We start from the raw sequence: 19,452 nt of genomic DNA, 5'->3' as shown, positions 1-19,452 counted from the left end.
GAAAATAACAGAGACCAACCAGAGAATATTGAGAAGCAAAGCAGCTAGTATGTCTGATCTTTATTAAAGCTGTTGCAATTGAGTACTCCCCCACACACACAGGAAGGGGGGGAGGGACCCCGAGCCATGTGCACAAGCCCTTATATAGACATTTTAAATTGCCCGTCCTGGAGTCCAAGACCACCCCTAGAAACATCATACATACATCACAGAAGGGCTGTGGCCCAAGACCCACCCCCTTAATACATCAGAGAGGGGGCGGAAATCTGGGTGTGTTGTTTCTTTCTGTCAGCCAGGTTACCTGATTGGATTACCTGGGCATCCTGGTCACTCTTGTTAGGATACCTACTCAATTCCTAAATGCAGGTCACGGGTCACAGGCTCACACCCTATTCATATCTTAAATGTGCCCTTAATACAGGATTTGTGAAAGAGACAATGGGGAGATTTCTGATTTCCTTCGACTTTTCAGAGAAATATTTGAGGTCATTTTGGGAGGGAGAAAATGGTTTCAGGACTTTTCTGTTGGTTTCAGACGTGGTTTACATATTTGTATGTGCTTGCTTGGTAAATTTATGAACATTATATATATGACCTTAAAATTCTTATAACAATTATTATTATTATTACATTCTCAAAGTCTGAGAATGTAATTAAGATCCATGTGTACTGGAATGTGCATACCCACTTCTGAGCATCAGCAATTAGCATGTGAAGAGTAAACCTAGGTAAATGTTCTAAGTGTGTACCAGTCTTTAATCTTAGTCAATCAACGTGTTCATAAAATCAGGGAAATTCCTTTGTTAGGTGACACCTGAGGGGATTAACCAGTAGTACTGTTGTAAACAAAAATCTGCCCTTTTTCCCTTATGGGGTATCCAAGAGCCCATATAAAGTCCTTACATAGGTTCCCTGTTGATAGGATAAAATAACAGAGGCCAACCAGAGAATATTAAGAAGCAAAGCAGCTAGTAAGCCTGATCTTTATTGCTCTGTTGCAACAGGGTCCTCACTCACCACACAAAGGAGGGAGGAGGAACCCAGAACAATGGCGCGCAAAGCCTTATATAGACTTTTGAAATTGCCACCCTGTAGATCAAGACCACCCCCAGAAACATCATACATGCATCACAGAAGGGATGTAACCTAAGACCACCCCACAGATACATCATACCTACATCACAGAAAAGGCGGTCTAAAACAGAAATTTGAATGTTGTTTTCCCTGTTTGCCAGGTTATCTGATTGCCTTTTCTGATAGTCTGTCACCCATTAAAATGCTGATTACTCAATTCCTGAGACAATGGGAAGGCTCCCTGACCACGCCTCCCTCCTTGCAGGGAAAACATTTGGTCAGTTTGGGAATCAAAATGGTTTCAGGTCGGTCTTCCTGCGCTGATCTATGTACTTGCTTGGTTGGTACACTTATGAACATTACCATATATCTAAGACCTCAAAATTCCTATCACAGTACTTAAGAGCATCCAAAGAACTGATAGTTAGAATGCAACTGAATTGCAGAGGCTTACTTTTTTAGGAACGGCAGATTTAGGAGATATGCCTTGGACTGAGTGTTGCACTGCTGTAGGAACAAGCCTCTCTTGAGATGACCATGCTGATGGATGTGGATTCCCCTCTTGTAAACAAAATCTGCCCTTATTCCCTTATGGGGGACACAAGAGCCCTTATGGAGTCCTTTGTAGGTTCCCCATCGACAGGAGAAAATAACAGAGGCCAACCAGAGAATATTGAGAAGCAAAGCAGCTAGTAAGCCTGATCTTTATTAATCTGTTGCAACAGGGAGGGAGGAGTAACCCAGAACCAAGGTGTGCCTACCCTTATATAAACATTTTAAATTCCCTGCCCTGGAGCTCAAGACCACCCCTCCATACATCATACATAGATCACAGAAGGGGTATAACCCAAGACCACCACCCCACAAACATCATACATACATCACAGAAAAGGCAGTCTAAAACAGAAATTTGAATGTTGTTCATCTCGTCTTACACGTTACTTGTTTAATGATCATTTGATTGGATTGCCTGGGGAGCCTGGCCAGTCTTTTGCAATGATAAATACTCAGTTCCTGAGCCAGGTCACAGGCTCACACCCTATTAATATCTTAAATGTGCCCTTTAGACAGGATTTGTGAAGGAAAATACAATGGGGAGGCGCTTCCATTTTCCTTTGACCTTGCAGAAAACATTTGGTCAATTTGGGAATCAAAAATGGTTTCAGGTCGGTCTTCCTGTGCTGATCTATGTATGTGCTTGGTTGGTACACTTATGAACATTTAACATATATCTAAGACCTCAAAATTCCTATCACACCTGCCCTTATTTAGACATTTTAAATTGCCCGCCCTGGAGTCCAAGACCACCCCCAGAAACCTCATACATAGATCACAGAAGGGGTGTAGCCCAAGACTAACCCCCCCCCCAGATACATCATACCTACATCACAGAAAAGGAGGTCTACAACAGAAATTTGAATGTTGTTGTTTTTCCTGTCTGCCAGGTTATCTGATAATGCCTTATCTGATTGCTTTTCCTGGTAGTCTGGCCATTCCTTTGATATTGTGATTACCCCATTCCTGAGACAATGGGAAGGTTCCCTCACCCCCTCCCTCCTTGCAGAGAAAACATTTGGTTAGTTTGGGAGTCAAAATGGTTTCAGGACAGTCTTCCTGTGCTGTTCCAGACATGCGGTCCACATATCTATGTATGTGCTTGGTTGGTACATTGTTGAACATTTATTATATACATAAGACCTTAATTTTTTTTATTACACCCCCATGCAAACTGAAGGTGTAAATATGTGAATAAATCACATTTCTTAAAGCTACAACAGTCTCTGCCAAAGAAGCACAAACCCTGGGTGAGGGCCTGGAATCCTATGCACTCTTGCTTGGCAGAGAGGGGAAGGCACCCAACTGTATCTTTAGTTGCCAGGCAAATAATAATAATTCTCTTCCCCCAGGCCTTTGGCTAATTAACAACTTAAGGCCCTTTAAACTGGCAGGGGTAAAAAATAAACACAGGGAGGGCAGCAGGTTGAGGAAGGCTGGTTGGATACCCAGAGCTCCTTCAATCAGACCTTCTTGGCTGCCAGCCAGGGAGCAACCCATTTGCACTCTCTCCCAAAACTCTGCCTGCCTGCCTGCCATGCCCATTGCCAGCTCTGCCACTGCAAGGCCCCAGGAAGTATGTCTCCTTGGCCTGACACAGAGGACAATGCTGCTGCATTGCAGACACTCACACACCGGGTGCTCAGGCATTCTCTCAGCCTCAGAAAGGACCAGGCATTTGCTCCATCCAGCCACTGAAGCTCCTGGAGTAACTCTGAGGTCTGATTTCAGCAGAGTCCTCCTGCGGACAGCAGGCAGGTGCTGTAGCCTTTTCATGTTTCATCTTTGCTCACTGCTAGCAAGGAGGTTGCTGAGCAAATTGTTAGGATAGACTAGAGGGAGGAGGGGTATATGTCTGTGTTTGTGTGTGTGTGTAGGATTTTTTGGGGGGGAGCGCATTACAAAATAAGGAGCCCTATGGGATTGTGTGCTTTGTTTATTCTCTGGCTCAAATTTTTCCTGCCAGCCTTAACCAGATGAGAGGAACCTTAGACTCGGGGGCCAGCTCTGGCTCTCCAAACCTCTCTGTCTGGCCCTTGGAACTCTTACCAGGCCACACCCCTTCACTGGCCCTGCTTTGTACCCTCCTTGAGTGGTTATTGCGCGGCTGGAATTTGTCCTTGAACACCAGTAATGCCCCTTGCTTGCCCAGAGGCGGGTATGCAAGTGTGTGTAGAAGTTAAATTACTGCACAAAGGTAACATCCACATCAATTGCCCCACTCACTTTTGCCTCCACACTTGCCCACCACTGGCATGTGGCCCCCAGAAGGGTGCTGACCTTTAAAGCCCTAAACAGCCTCGGTCCTGTATACCTGAAGGAGCGTCTCCACCCCCATCGTTCAGCCCGGACACTGAGGTCCAGCTCCGAGGGCCTTCTAGCGGTTCCCTAATTGCAAGAAGTGAAGTTACAGGGAACCAGGCAGAGGGCCTTCTCGGTAGTGGCGCCTGCCCTGTGGAACGCCCTCCCATCAGATGTCAAGGAAATAAGCAGCTATCCTATTTTTAAAAGACATCTGAAGGCAGCCCTGAATGCAGGGAAGTTTTTAATATTTAATGCTGTCTTGTTTTTAACACTTCATTGGGAACCGCCCAGAGTGGCTGAGGAAACTCAGCCAGATGGGCGGGGTATAAATGATAAATTATTATAATATTATTATTATATCTACGAGTGAATGTGGCCCTCATTCTGAAAAAGGTTCCTTGCCTCTTCTCTTAATTAACCAAGGCTTGAAACCAGGGATTAGGGAACTATAGTTAAGCAATCTGCCCGTGATTACAAGCCTCTTTGGTATCTGTTGGCTCTGACTCTTCTCCTTCCCACTTCAGTACCTGCAAGTTCAAGAGGAAGGTGTTCAGCAGGTGCCGAAGAGGCAACAGAGACGGGAGGGAGAGAATACCAAAGGGGGGCAGCCGCAGCCGCCACACCTACATGGAATGTATGGAATGGACCTCCTGCTAAGATGGTATCTACAGGAAACCCTCAGCAATCAGTTGGGTATATAAGGCGTGAGGGGATCTTTAGCTCAGAGACACCTTCCAGGCAGGTAAATAAAACGCTCGAGGTTCAAAGCAGTACCAGTGAAGGGTGTGGTCTGGGTTGAGTTCTGAGGGCCATATGCGAAGAGCTTCTTGGGTTCTTGCTTCTAGTAATCTGCCCATGAATTCACTGCCCTTTTTCTGTTTTCCTTTTCAGGTGGTCACGATGGTGCATCAGGGGAAGAACTGGAAGTCCATGTGTAAGGGCCTCGTCCTGGGGACTCTCCTAACCAGCTTTATGCTGCTGCTGTACTCCTACGCCGTCCCACCCTTACAAGTCAGCATGACAGAGTGAGTCTGGTGCGCATAGGAGAAGACGTGTGGACCAAGAGACCATGAGTGGAACCACAGTCTGTTCTGCTTCCACAGAAAGGCTCTCAGAACAGAATATATGCATGAAGGAGAGTGAAGGGATTGAGCCCTGATGTGGTAGAATGGACTGTACCACTTCAGGCAGCAGGAGGGGGGGTTGTTTTCTTTCTTTTGGGGGCATGCAGGAAAATTCCCTGCAAGTAGAAAACTTGACGCATGTGGGGTCTGGGCAAGAAATGTTATCCTTGATATGCTAGCTTTCTATTTTCAAGGAATTGGGGTTTTGTGTGTGGGAAGGTTAATGTTGGAAAGCACTGTACTGGTACAGTCCACTCTGCCACTGGTGAATATGTCCCTCTGGAATCTCCAGTGTGGCGTCTGTAGCCTCAAAGCACCCTCGGTCACCCCTCGCTGCCCACCAAGGTCCTCTGCACCTCCCATTTCTTAGCAAACTACAGTTAAGAAAATGCTCAGAGATTCTAGGGGTAGCAGGCACACTTACTAGGATCTGTGTTTCCTTTTAGAATAAGGAGGCACAGTGGAGTCTGTAGTGTTTTTATGATATATGGTTTATTTACACATATATACAACCTGAGCCTACTATGGAGGGGTTCAGAGCAATAGTACCCCAAAAGGGCCCCTATACGTCTCTCATAGGCATAGCAGAGTTGGGTTTGCAAGCAGAGAAATCAGCCATGTTCTCTGTGTCTCTTTGTCACAGCCAGCTCACATAGAACTCAGCTCCCACTTCCTCTCTTTGCCAAACTGCTTGTCAAAATGGCACTTTTTCCTGTGTTTGGTTAAGTCATCCACTTGGAAATCCTAAACCCCTTTCATCTCTGCCCACCAACACACAACTGAAGGAGGAACCCCTCCTTCATTATATGGTATATCTTCACTCACTGTAACCCTGGAAACTTCTCCCTTCCAACTCTATGATTGACTTTTGCTAAATACCCAGAGCTCAAGGTCTCCTGCCTTGTTGATGACTTTCTTTATGGGTTAATGGCTCGGCCTTTGCTCCATAATTGCCCATCCCCAGGCCTTTCCCTGGTCAGGAAAACAAGTCCAGCCTGCATTTTTACACTGTTGAATTGTTGTTGTTGTTATTTATAAAAAAAAAAAAATACTGCCTACACCTTCAGGTCTCAGAAAGGTTCAATGTTAAATCCACTGATTAAATTCCAACATTTACTAAAGCCAGGAATTAGGGGTTTGCTTAAATTCTAACCTCTTTACTTAATCCAGAGATTTTAGGGGAGTCTTGCCCCCCACAAACTTAAAATAATATATTTCAGGTATCAGTGGTCATGGTAAAGAGGTGTATCTTGAGCATATGGTGAAAACTGTTTGATGAAGATACCAGATGCACCTCTGTAGGGAGGGAGCTTCACAGTTCAGGGACTACCACAGAAAAAGTCCTCTCCTGGGCCACCATTCTCTGCACTTTGGAGGGTGGCAGAACTATCTCTGCAGATCTTAACACACAAAGATCTTGTAGTGATGGAGATGGTCTTTCATATATTTGTGGTCTAGGTCATTTAGGGATTTAAATACTATTAAGAGCATCTTGAATTTGGCCCAGAACACATTGGCAATCAGTTACCTCCTGTAGCAAACCATATTCAACTCCTGAAAATGAATGTCCAGTGGAAACTGGAAGCTAGAGGAAGGTCTAGGACCTTTGCCAAGCATAGCGCAGTCAAGGAAAATAGTGAGAGAGCTCCTTATGCATTCCTGGAGAGATCCTCATTGTCTACCTTGCTTTCCCCTTAGGGTCCCAATCCCCTACTCGTGCTCTTCCTACCCTTCCCAGGCTCGGCTGCTGGCTTTGGCCAACGGTAGCCACAGTCCACAGAAGTGTCATCCCAAGCTGGACATCATGTTCCTGAAGACCCACAAGACAGCCAGCAGCACCATAATCAATATCCTCTTCCGCTTTGGGGAGAAGCACCGTCTGAAGTTCGCCTTTCCCAGCGGACGCAACGACTTCTACTACCCCTCCTTCTTTGAGCGGAGTCAAGTGCAGGACTACCAGCCTGGCATGTGCTTCAACATCATCTGCAACCACATGCGCTTCCATTATGAGGAAGTGCGCAAGCTGCTACCAGCCGACACCATCTTTGTCACCGTGCTGCGGGACCCCGCCTACCTCTTTGAGTCCTCCTTCCACTATTTTGGGCGCCTCATTCCCATGACCTGGAAGTTGTCAGAGGACGATAAGCTGGCCAAATTCCTGCAGGACCCTTGGCGTTACTATGATCCCAATGGATTTGGTGCACATTACCTCCAGAATCTCCTCTTCTTCGACTTGGGCTATGACAGTAGCATGAATGCCAACAGCCCTCTAGTTGAACAGTACATCCGTGAAGTGGACGAGCGTTTCCACCTGGTCATGCTGGTAGAGTACTTTGATGAGTCATTGGTGCTTCTGAAGGACTTACTCTGCTGGGAGCTGGAAGACATCATCTACTTCAAGCTCAACGCCCGGAATGATTCCAGCGTCTCCAGGCTGACGGATGAGCTCTACCAGAAGGCCACGGCCTGGAATCTCATAGACGCCAAACTCTACCAGTACTTCAACGCTACCTTTTGGCGCAAGGTGGAAGCCTATGGGCGTGAGAGGATGGCCAGGGACGTGGCCAGGCTTCAGGAAGAGAATGAGAAGATGAAGAACATCTGCATTGATGGGGGCCGCCCGGTGGACGCCAGCGCCATCCAGGAATCCAGCATGCAACCGTGGCAGCCATTTGGCAAAAAGACCATCCTGGGCTACAATCTGAAAAAGAGGATCAACAAGAAGCACCGGAAGCTCTGCCGCAAGATGCTAACCCCTGAGATCCAGTACCTGACGGACCTGGGGGCCAACATCTGGGTCACCAAGCTGTGGAGCTGGGTGCGCGAGTTCCTCAAGTGGTAGGAGGGCCGCAAAGTCCCTGTTCCTGACAAACGTGCCCCGTCCAAGAGAACAACCAGGTGCTTTCATTTTGGTCCTCCCAACCATCCGCCCCCCTACCCACACTTCTACTTTACCTTAGCTGGTCAGATATGGCTCCTGCTTGCGACCAGCCAATGCCTGAACTAGCCTCAGAATGAAAAGGGACAGCAAGCTTGAGCGGTTAAAAGGAGAGGAATGGCCAAGGCCAAGGGAAGGCACTATCAAATCATCCATTTGGGCCCAGGCTGTGCCAGGAGGGGGATGTTGCGGCACAGGCAAGGGCTGAAGTAGATGGGCCCCCACCACCCCTGGGTGCCATGCAGAGTCCAAACACTTGAGCCGGCCCCACTGTTTCAGCTGAGAGCAGAGCAAGCAGCCGCAGACAACGGCATCAGGACACCTCTGCCAATTTACAGCATTTTGCTAACTCTTTAGAGCTCTGATTTTCTTCCTCTTGACTCTCGTTTCAAACTGCTGTGAACAGTGATGGATGAGCTGCCACCACCCTGCTTCCTGTGTCCTCCTGGTTGGGAGAAACTTGGGGGAAGTGGCTGCTTGTTTGTGCTTGTGTGGCTATTCGCACATGTATGCGTTTGCATGTATTGACAGATGCTCCTTTCTAAAGAAGGGAAGTCAACGCACGTGTAATTTGCTCACATCTGCAGGGATGGACAAAGGATGTGCTGGATGGGCAGCACGTTTCTGAACATGTGCGCGAAGACGCAAATAGTGGACGTCTGTCTATGGACATATCTATACCATGGACTTAAAACTAGTTAAATCAGGGGTAGCCAACACCTTGCCTCCAGATGTAGTTGGGCTGATAGGGAAATTCTGATGGGAGACGATGGAACCCAACAACATCTGGAGGGCACCACGTTGGCTAACCCCACGTTAAATAGTAATTCCCCTGAGAATCCAGGGCACTGTAATTCTGTGAGAGGGAGGCAGAGACCCTGGTTAGCATCCTCACTGTAGGAGAGCTCCCAGGGTGGTCACCCTCAGCAGTTAAATCAATAGCCAACTGCTATGCATGTGTAGTGTAGATATTGTCCATGCGGGGGACTGAAACATTACTGCGAACAGATTAACTGTGAATGAGTGTGTGTGTTTGTGTATGTTAATTGCACACGCAAGTTAAGCTCCAACACAAAGGTGGCGTTTCGCCCCTGCGTGTTGTTGGCAGTGCACTCCTAAGACTGAAACAGCCCAGTGTCTTTTGCTCCGGGGGGGGGGGGGGATGATCGAGTGTGTTCCTTTGTGCACTGAAATCTGCCTCTGTTTCAGGATTGCGCAAGCCACAATGCGTGAGAGGCAACAAGAAACTGTGGATTGCACTGACTCACCTGGCAGCGATAGACTGGACAGCAGCCTTTGCCCACCTGGGGCCCTCCAGAGGTTTGGCACCACAGCTCCCATCAGCCCCAGACGGCAACCACTGACTGGAGCTGATGGGAGTTGTAGTGCAGAAAGAACATCAGGAGGGCCCAGGGTAGGCAAAGGCTGCTGTACAGAGTACATTGATGCCAGAATTGACACACTTCCTTTCCTTTTAGTTCTAGGAGAACCATCAAGGGCACCTTCGACTTTCTTAATCCTCTATAGGTGGGGAAAGATCAGCCATGTCCTTAGCAGATCCCTCTTTTAATCACATTCTGGTGCTTACAAATAGCTGCTTTGGAGGTATACAATAAAATGCCCAGTAAAACTGGGACTCGGGTTTGCCAGCAAAGGCTGTTCTTGCCATATCTCTCTCTCTCTCTCTCTCTCTCTCTCTCTCTCTCTCTCTCTGTCTCTCTGTGTGTGTGTGTGTGGTTGGTTTCATCTGCTTATGCTGCCTCTCTTTTGCTCATAAAAACACTTTTAAAAAATTGCTTAGCAGTTAGCAAGAAGTGGGTTGTGGGTGGGTTGTATTGTTTTTTTTAAAGCAGCTTCAGCAATGGGGCTGTTAGGACAGAAGGCACCACTAAGTATGTAGCTGAGCAAATGGCATGAGGGTTGAAATGCTCTCCATCCGCTGCCATCGCCAACCCAAGACACTCAAACCACAGTAAGCAACAAAGAAAAAGGCCACATTCCCACCATACATTTAAAGTGCTATGCTACTACTTTAAACAGTCATGGCTTTCCCCAGGTAATTCTGGCAGCTGTAGTTTGTTGCAGGCCCTGTTAGGAGACCCCTATTCCTCCTTGCAAAACTACAATTTCCAGAGCTCTCTTTGAAGAACGATTTATTGTTAAACCATGCTGAGAACTGTGGCTCTGGAATTGGGAATAGGGGGTCTCCTATCAACTCCTAGAATTCTTTGGGTGAAGCCATGCCTGTTTAAAATAGTATCATAACGCTTTAAATGTATGGTGCGAAGGTGACCAACCAAAAAGTGCCACGTCGCCCTAAACCCTCAGCCTCACGTGAGCAAAGGCTCTTGGGGAACATAAAACTATAGACCCTCTTGACGTATAGCTGGAAGACCTCAGGACTGCACGCCATACATACAAAGCACGTTCAACATTTAAAGCACATGGCTTCCTGCAAAGAAGTAGTTTCTCCCCTATAGAGCTACAATTCCCAGCGCCCTTAACAAACTACAGTTCCCATGATTCTTGTGCTTTAAATGTATGGTGTGTTTACAGTGTCAGTTAAAGGTCCTTGGGAGCTGAGTCATTTCAGACTGAGTGCTCCTCATCAACTCAGGTTGAATTCTCCACCCTGGAACACTACCTAGACAAACCCAATCTGTGCCGATGTACCTCTTTCTGCGATTATGGAGGCCTGGGACTCCGGCTGTGTACACACCACACATTGCAAGCACACGGCTTCCCTCAAAGAATCTTGGGGACCATAGTTTACCTATAACAGAGCCATTATTCCCAGCCCCCTGAACAAACTACCGTTTCCAGGATTCTTTTGAGAAAGCGCTGTGATTTCAATGTATGATGTGTGGATGTGACCCTTGTCATCATCTTCATCACCCAGCAGAGCCATTTTCCATACATCTCTGTGGGGTTGGTCCACAGGATGCAGAATGTCGCTTGTTGTCTTCCTCCAAACTTCTGCCGTCCCTGCCAGAGCTAATGTCCTCGCTGGTTGGAGGGTCCTGGAGTTTCTCTCCTCAAAGAGGAGGTGTCAGCCCTGACAAGCAACGGGATCTGATGAGGACTAGTGTGCTTACAGGGAGGGCTCTACTCAGAATGCGAGAGAGGAATGGTGGGAGGGAGGAGGCTTCCCAGTTGCTGCTTCTCACTGAAACAAAAAAACAAAACCCAGGAGAGGCGTCTGCCAACACACCATACATTTAAAGCACATGGCTTCCCCCAAAGAATTCTGGGAGCTGTAGATTACCCTTCGCAGTTCCCAGCACCCTTAACAACGTCCAGTTCCCAGAATTCTTTGGGAGAAGTCATGTGCTTTAAATGTGCACAAGTGAGTATTTCCACCACAAAGGAGTTGCTTAGGAACTGGGTGGTGCTAAAAGGCAACCAAAATGTGGGGAGTGTACTCAGAAGGGTACGGTGAGGGAGATCCTTTTGGGGCTCCCCCCTTTGCCCCATGTATGACTTCAGGGACAGCCAAGATGGGGCCCTCCAGAAGCCATTGAACTTCAGCTGCTACCAGCACCTGCAGCCAGCAACCGTTAGGGATGATGGGAGTTGTAGACCAGTAACTCAAGGGCACCCTGTTGGCTACTGCTGGTCCTACTGTGACTGATAACAATAGTTCAGAACAGCATCACTTCCTGTCTGTTCCATCACAGCTCTCTCTCTCGCTCTCTCTGTGTATATATGCCTACAAACACACACCATTAACTCAGTATAGATGTCTAATGTTCTCCACTTGTAAAGATGAGAAATTTTAAAAATCACTATAATTTTGTAAAATAATTATAATGTAAGGCTGTTTATAATACAAAGGTCTTTGAGCTGTTCAGACTCTTGATTCCTTTCCCCCCACTTGTAGTGGTGGCGTGAGCTGGGGTGGGTTGGGTGTGGGTGTGGCGAAGGACCATGGCTCAGCGGTCCTGTCTGAAACCTTGGAGAGCTGCTGCCAGTCAGTGTAGACAATACTGAGCAGGATGGACCAATGAACCGACTCGGTATGAGGCAGCCTATGTGATACCAGCTAGCGAAGGAATTACAGAGCAGTGTTTCCGGAGCATCATCACAGGAGAACCTCCCAACGGACAACTGTGTCCCATGAGTATCAGGACACTTCCAGGCATTTGCGATTTGGGGGGTGGGATTCAATCACATACTGGCGATTTCAGGGTGCACAACTGATGTTGAATTGGTGCTCTTCCACAATCAACCTGTCTCTTCGCCCCACCCATCAAAACGAATGTGTTGTGATAAGGAAGGCAATGGGGAAAGGCACTGCAAAGTGCAGGACAATATTTGCTTGGTGTACCATTGTCTAACCTCCCCATGCACAAATCAAAACAAATGTTTCATAACTAGCCAACATAGTCTTGCTGCAAACTTTTTGCAAGTAAATCAGATTGAACGCTCGATAAACAATTTGTTGAGAAGCAACCCCAGTTGCTTAGGGGAGGTCCATTTGAATTTTCTGCCTCAGGCACCAAATTGCATTGCACTGGGAGGCAGAGGAGGATGAGCAGAGACCGCTGGGCCAAGGGGGTGGATCAATGGGGAGAGTGGATCCACCCCATTCATATATTTATTAAGTACTTAACCTGAGGTACCAGGTTATGATCGCAAGCCTTTCCACCCAGAAGTCATTCCTGCTGTGTTCCAGGCAGCTTACTCTCAAGTTAGTGCACTTACAATGGTGGCTTTATTAGGATGCAAAGTCTGCTGAACTCAGTGGTACATAAAATGTGTTGACCAGCTGAGTCCTCCGCCACGACTCCTGATCTGTATAAAGGCCTGTATTTGCATACATTTGCAGTTAAGTATGAAATGAGAATTAAAAGCACCTCTGAGCACATGTAGAGGGCCTTTCTCTCCTCAGAGAGTAACTGCAGGTTCCTTGCTACTTACCACACATGCAGAATTAAAGAGCAAGGCTTTTACACAGGTCTGGGCCTCTGGCACCTACACAACCCCTCAGTTTTCCTTGAGAACACAATAATCTATCTGGGAGTGAAGCTTCTCCAAGCTGATAGCTTACGGGGGTGTTTTGTACACCACCCAGAAATTCAAACCAGCCTTTCACCACTGCTAGAGTTGCCAACTGACCAGGCGGGGGGGGGGGGAAGAGCACGGAGTTTGCTCTGTGCCTTTAATGCTGCTGTTGTGCTGTGAATATTGTTAGATGACCCACACGGAGATAAGTGTAATCAGCTGCTAACATCTGCACATCAGACTATTGCTAAAGACACAGTTAAAGTGGCTGGTGGAAAAAGCTGGTGATTCTGCACAGCTCTGTATGGGCTGAAAGTATATTGCCCAGTTTTACTTGCTTTTATCATTGCAATAGTTTTATCTCCTTTTGTAATAACTGTATATATTACATTGGGACCTTATGCTGAAGAGTGGACAAGGAAGTTTATAATAAATAAAACAGATAATGCCATTGCTGTAACCATTGGGTCATCCTTCCCTTTAACAGGTTGCATCTCTCTCACCCCTTTGGGTAGATACATGTTCCCAGCCCAGCCCCCTTAAAGCAGGTAAAAAGGTAACGGTAAAGGTACCCCTGCCCATACGGGCCAGTCTTGACAGACTCTGGGGTTGTGCGCCCATCTCACTTAAGAGGCCAGGGGCCAGCGCTGTCCGGAGACACTTCCGGGTCACGTGGCCAGCGTGACATCGCTGCTCTGGCGAGCCAGAGCCGCACACGGAAACACCGTTTACCTTCCCGCTGGTAAGCGGTCCCTATTTATCTACTTGCACCCGGAGGTGCTTTCGAACTGCTAGGTTGGCAGGCGCTGGGACCGAGCAGCGGGAGCGCACCCTGCCGCAGGGATTCGAACCGCCAACCTTTCAATCGGCAAGTCCTAGGCGCTGAGGCTTTAACCCACAGCGCCACCTGCGTCCCTCCCCTTAAAGCAGGTACATGGTGATAAAACTCAACAGTGCTTTTCTAGCAGAACAGACCCAAAACGGGCTGTTTGCAATAAGAAAAGTGATTGTGGAGGGGGAAACAACATTTCACATCTGGTGTGCTCCCTCCACCGGTTTGGGAAATGGTATGTCCACACGATTAACCACAATCCACATCAATCCTAGATGTGTTTTGTTGTTTTAAATGAAATGTGCTACATTTTGATGCATTCCTCCCCAAACCCACTTAAATCTGAATTGGAAAAAGTTGGCTGCATTTTAAGCCTGTAATGTGCACATAGACTAACCGTTTGATGGGGGTGGCATCCAGCTTTTGCACACACAAACACTCAGCCAACAGAAGAGCTCAGATGCCCTTTTATCACCAGTGTCTTCAGCGATTACCTCTGGGGAAGGTTGCTCCCTTCCTGATGGAGAAGGAGGCTGATCAAAAGGAATCCTCAGCACCTGGGCCCTGGGAAAGTAGCTCAAGCCGCCCCCAGAAGGTGGGAGCAGGTATAAACAGGAGCTTCAGAGTAAGCTGAAGGGCTGGTGTCTGTCTACCTTCTTTCTGAACTGGAAGCCGAGAGCGTCAATATGCGGTTGCAGAAGAGGAGCTTGGTGGTATTTGCCTGGAGTTTGGTGGTTGCTTCTGCTGCTGCTCAGAGTGGTAAGTTGCATCATCTTTTCTCCCGCAAATTGCATTTCTCTCCTTGCAATTTTCTCCCGCAAATTGCATTTCTCTCCTTGCATTGGGAAGGGCTGCTGGGCTTGCATCTCCTTTGCTGTGGGTTTTGAGGCTTGAGGGGGTGACCACGGGTATTTCTTCTTACTCTGCACTCTACAAGCCTCTGAGGGAGGCTTATGTTGAAAACAATAGGGCTGAGGCCCTCCAGTGGCCAATGTGGGCTGAGAAGGCACTTGAACCCAGAAGTGCCCCTCTCCTACCCTTGCATCTAGACCCTGCATTTCAAAATATCGTTATGGCATTATTATTGCATTTATACCCTATCTACAAAAGTACACAGGGCAGCCTTCCTAAAATCTATAAACCAATACAGTGGTACCTCGGGTTAAGTACTTAATTCATTCCAGAGGTCCATACTTAACCTGAAACTGTTCTTAACCCGTTCTTAGCACCACTTTAGCTAATGGGGCCTCCCACTGCCGCCGCTGCACGATTTCTGTTCTCATCCTGAAGCAAAGTTCTTAACCTGAAGCACTATTTCTGGGTTAGCGGAGTCTGTAACCTGAAGTGTATGTAACCTGAGGTACCACTGTATTTAAAAAGCAACATCCACATTTTTTGGGGCGGGGTGCACATTACAAAATAAGGAGCCCTATGGGATTGTGTGCTTTATTTATTCTCTGGCTCAAATTTCTCCTGCTAGCCTTAACCAGATGAGAGGAACCTTAGACTCGGGGGCCAGATCTGGCTCTCCAAGCCTCTCTATCTGGCCCTTGGAAGTCTCGTCAGGCCACACCCCTTCGCTGACTCTGCTTTGTACCCTCCTTGAGTGGTTATTGCGCTGCTGGAATGTGTCCTTGAACACCAGTAATGCCCCTTGCTTGCCCAGAGGCGGGTATGCAAGTGTGTGTAGAAATTAAATTATTGCACAAAGGTAACATCCGCATCCATTGGCCTGCTCACTTTTGCCCACCACTGGCATGTGGCCCCCAGAAGGGTATCTACAAGGGAATGTGGCCCTCGTTCTGAAAAAGGTTCCTTGCCTCTTCTCTTCACCAAGGCTTGAAACCAGGGTCTGAGGCTGTTTCCAGCAATTAGGAGGAGGAATCTCATCAGCCTTCACTGTGATTAGCACTGATGCAACAGGGAACTGTGGTTAAGAGTAGCGGCGTAGAGTGAAATTCAAAGACTATATATGTTAAGATAATTTAATTGGAAAAGCTTGCAAATACCAGATAGGCTTAGGATTTAAATATGTAATGTTAGAGATTAATCTGTTTAAAGTTAGAATAGAAAGAAAGAAAGATGGTAAGTGATTAAGTTAATTTTATGAGAAAATTGGTTTTGGAAAACTGTTAAAATGATATACACTGAAATTCAACTAGGGGGATTTGAGGAAGTCACTTAACAATGTTACTAAGATTGGTTTAAATACAGTTTAATACTCCCATTGAGTATGGGAAGAATTTGCTGAAATAATGAATGAAGTTAGAATACAAAAAGGGAGGTGTGAGGAGGTCCAAGAAACAAGATAATGAAAGGATGTAATTTGGATTTGTATTTTTCTTTGTTATCTATGTTTTTTGTTCTTTTTTCTATTTTGTTGTTATATTTTCTTGGTTTTTGTAAAAAAAATTGTATTTTTGAAATTTTGAATAAAAATATAAAAAAAAATACAGTTGAGATTTTTGTTTGTTTGTTTTTTTGGGAAATCAATAAAAAAATTTGGAAAAAAAGAGTAGCAGGGTAGAGGCCCAGGTCCTTCCTACAACAAGCCTGTGATTACAAGCCTTTTATGTATCTGTCTGCTCTGACTCTTCTCCCTCCCACTGCAGTACCTGCACCTTCCATGCCCTATAAATGCAACAGGACCAGCATCCATCTAGTGGTCAAGATGCACCCTTGGGACACAGGTCTCAGGCTGGAACCCCAATATCTGCACCTCGGCCGCTGCTCCCCTTCCTTTGAGGACAACCGGCAGGGCTTCTTCCACTTCCAGTACCACTTTAAGGAATGTGGCTTTGCACGGCTGGTGAGTTTCTGAGGGGCCAGGATTTTGCAGGCTGCTGTGGTGACTTGCCAGTCACTCAGGAGGCGGCTGAAGAATGTTGCTTGTAGGGCGGAAGGTAGGGAGCCCAACAGTAGGTGGCACCAAAGCCAATGTCAGAATGAGTTAACAACTTCTTGTTTTGTGCTGCTCCTCCTTTTCCCTCGTGAATTCTAAAAAGGCAACACTGAGAATAAGGAGGCGGAAGGGGAACTCCAAGTCAGCCTCTGGGACTAGCTGTGAGTAAGAAGGCAGGCTGGTGGGAGCTGGCTGAGGACAGACTGAGGTTGGTGGAGCCAGTGGCGTAGCATGGGGGGTGCAGGGGGGGCGGCCGCACCGGGCGCAACATCTGGGGGTTAGGGTTAGGGGGCGCAAATCCACGGGTTAGGGGGTGCAAATTACTTGCCTTGCCCCGGGTGCTGACAACCCACGCTACGCCACTGGGTGGAGCAATGCCCCCTTTGTCCTAATGGACCAGCCTCCATTGAGTTCCTCATTGAGGTTTGAAGAGAAATGCCCTGAAGCTTCTCTGTGTCTCAGGAACTGAAGCGGGCTCCCATTTCAAGGTAGGCACAGTGGTACCTCGGGTTAAGTACTTAATTCGTTCCGGAGGTCCGTTCTTAACCTGAAACTGTTCTTAACCCAAAGCACCATTTTAGCTAATGGGGCCTCCCACTGCTGCCGTGCCGCCACCACACAATTTTTGTTCTCATCCTGAAGCAAAGTTCTTAACCTGAGGTACTATTTCTGGGTTAGCAGAGTCTGTAACCTGAAGCATATGTAACCCAAGGTACCATTGTATATTACTTCCATAGTAAAAGCCTGTCGTCTATTGCCAAAAAGAGGAAATGGGGGGGGGGGGCTCGAAGGGTGAACATTTGAGTAATAAACTTTGCATATGCCTATTGTTGTATAAGAACAACAACAATAATAAATAATTTATTATTTGTTCCCCACCCATCTGGCTGGGTTTCCCCAGCCACTCTGGGCGGCTCCCGGTAGAATATTAAAAGCACCATAAGACATCAAACATTACAAACGTCACTAAACAGGGAATTATCATTTATTTCATCTTTGAATTACTTTCCATGAGGCATTGATTTGTACTACAATAACCTATATTAAACAATTTAAAACAATTGCATACATAAAAATTAAAAATACAAAATGGGCTGCATTAAAATAAATTTATATATCTAGATGCAAAGTCATAAATTTTGACTTCTCCTTCACGCCATACATTTAAGCACCACATTTCCACTTTAAATAGTCATGCCTTTCCCTAAAGCATTTTGGGAGCTGTAGTTTATTAAGGGTGCTGGGAGTTGTGAAGACACCCCCTATTCCCCCTCGCAGAACTACAATTCCCAGAGTTCCCTGGGAAGAGAGGTTGAGCGTTAAGCCATTCTAGCTATTGTAGCTCTGAGAGGGGAATTTGGGGGGAAGTGGGGTCTCTTAGCAACTCCTGGCACCCTTCATGAACTACAGCTCCCAGAATTTTTAGGGGAAGCCATGACTGCTTAACGCGGTATGATGCTGCTTTCAACGTATGGTGTGAATGTGGGCTTTGGCTGAGCATCCAGAATTCAGATGCTAATGTCTCAGTTTTTTATTATTGCAGATCTGTGGTGCAATGGTAGAGTATTCTAGTAGCCTGGTCTACAGGCCGCCATCCACCCGGTCCGATCTCTACAGCAGGAGCCCTTTCATGGAGAGGATTAACTGCACCGAATATGAGTAAGCACTGCATGTGTGGACATGGGGAAGGCAATTTGGGGTGAAGAGGATGGATGTCAGAAGTGGAGCTGAAGTTGTGAATCCAAACACATCTCTGTTAAGAGTTCAGCTGCGGGAGGAAGGTTCCTGTAAAGTTTTTTTTTCCTTTTGCAGCAGAAATCTGCTAAGAATATACGTACAGTCTGATATCTGCAAAAGCTACCAGGAAAGCTTCCTGTTGGTATAACGCAGCATTCTTAAGGCAGCATATTGATTAAAAAAATTTTTCTCATATAGTAGTTCATAAAAGCATGCAGGTTACTTCCTTGGAGCAGGAGGGGGGGGCAAATTAATAATAATAATAATTAATAATAACGGGTGGCGCAGTGGGTTAAACCACAGAGCCTAGGACTTGCCAATCAGAAGGTCGGCGGTTTGAATCCCCACAACGGAGTGAGCTCCCATTGCTCGGTCCCTGCTCCTGCCAACCTAGCAGTTCGAAAGCACGTCAAAGTGCAAGTAGATAAATAGGTACCGCTGCGGCGGGAAGGTAAACAGCGTTTCCGTGCGCTGCTCTGGTTCGCCAGAAGCGGCTTAGTCATGCTGGCCACATGACCCGGCCAATAAAGCGAGATGAGCGCCGCAGCCCCAGAGTCGGTCACGACTGGACCTAATGGTCAGGGGTCCCTTTACCTTTACCTTTATTTCTACCCTGCCCATCTGGCTGTGTTTCCCAAGCCACTCTGGGCGGCTTCCAACCAAAGATTAAAAATACATTTAAAAAATCAGTCATTAAAAACTTCCCGATACAGGGCTGCCTTCAGATGTCTTCTAAATGTCATATAGTTATTTCCTTGACATCTGATGGGAGGGCGTTCCACAGGGCGGGCACCACCACCAAGAAGGCCCTCTGCCTGGTTGCCTGTAACCTCGCTTCTTGCAGGGAGGGAACCGCCAGAAGGCCCTCAGAGCTGGACCTCAGTGACTTGAGGCTGCCATCTTATACACAATTAGCTGGGATTGGAGGGCGCCAGGACGGGGAAGGGTGAGTTGCAGCATGTTTGGAAGATTTCTCAGAATG

General features: G+C 47.0%; 2 protein-coding genes across 22 annotated transcripts in view; both read left to right on the top strand.

The window, feature by feature from the left end:
- The window catches only part of GAL3ST1 (galactose-3-O-sulfotransferase 1), a 36,684-nt gene extending 24,839 nt beyond the window's left edge, over positions 1-11,845 (top strand). For 12 of the 16 annotated variants that reach the window (XM_083717416.1, XM_083717425.1, XM_083717420.1 and 9 more), the window contains 2 exons: positions 4,825-4,958; positions 6,756-11,845. In XM_083717416.1, the coding sequence (XP_083573542.1) occupies positions 4,834-4,958; positions 6,756-7,899 (1,269 nt within the window). In that variant the 5' untranslated portion in view covers positions 4,825-4,833 and the 3' untranslated portion in view covers positions 7,900-11,845. Of the gene's footprint in view, positions 1-2,207; positions 3,388-4,457; positions 4,676-4,824; positions 4,959-6,755 lie in introns of those variants that run through there. The other 4 variants (XM_083717422.1, XM_083717413.1, XM_083717421.1 and 1 more) reach the window with 2 other exon arrangements.
- A 2,177-nt stretch (positions 11,846-14,022) lies between these two features.
- Positions 14,023-19,452, top strand: part of LOC310833965 (zona pellucida sperm-binding protein 3-like) — a 28,330-nt gene continuing 22,900 nt past the window's right edge. For 2 of the 6 annotated variants that reach the window (XR_014559020.1, XM_083717193.1), the window contains exons 1-3: positions 14,025-14,590; positions 16,444-16,640; positions 18,277-18,392. Coding sequence is in view for 4 of the 6 variants with exons in the window: in XM_083717193.1 (XP_083573319.1) it covers positions 14,518-14,590; positions 16,444-16,640; positions 18,277-18,392 (386 nt within the window). In the remaining 2 variants the exon portion in view is untranslated. Of the gene's footprint in view, positions 14,591-14,993; positions 15,543-16,443; positions 16,641-17,142; positions 17,222-18,276; positions 18,393-19,452 lie in introns of those variants that run through there. The other 4 variants (XR_014559021.1, XM_083717194.1, XM_083717195.1 and 1 more) reach the window with 4 other exon arrangements.

Source organism: Podarcis gaigeae (genome assembly GCF_964106915.1).
Source record: "Podarcis gaigeae genome assembly, chromosome: 16".
Classification (NCBI taxonomy): domain Eukaryota; kingdom Metazoa; phylum Chordata; class Lepidosauria; order Squamata; family Lacertidae; genus Podarcis; species Podarcis gaigeae.
This window is presented reverse-complemented; position numbering and strand designations above follow the sequence as displayed.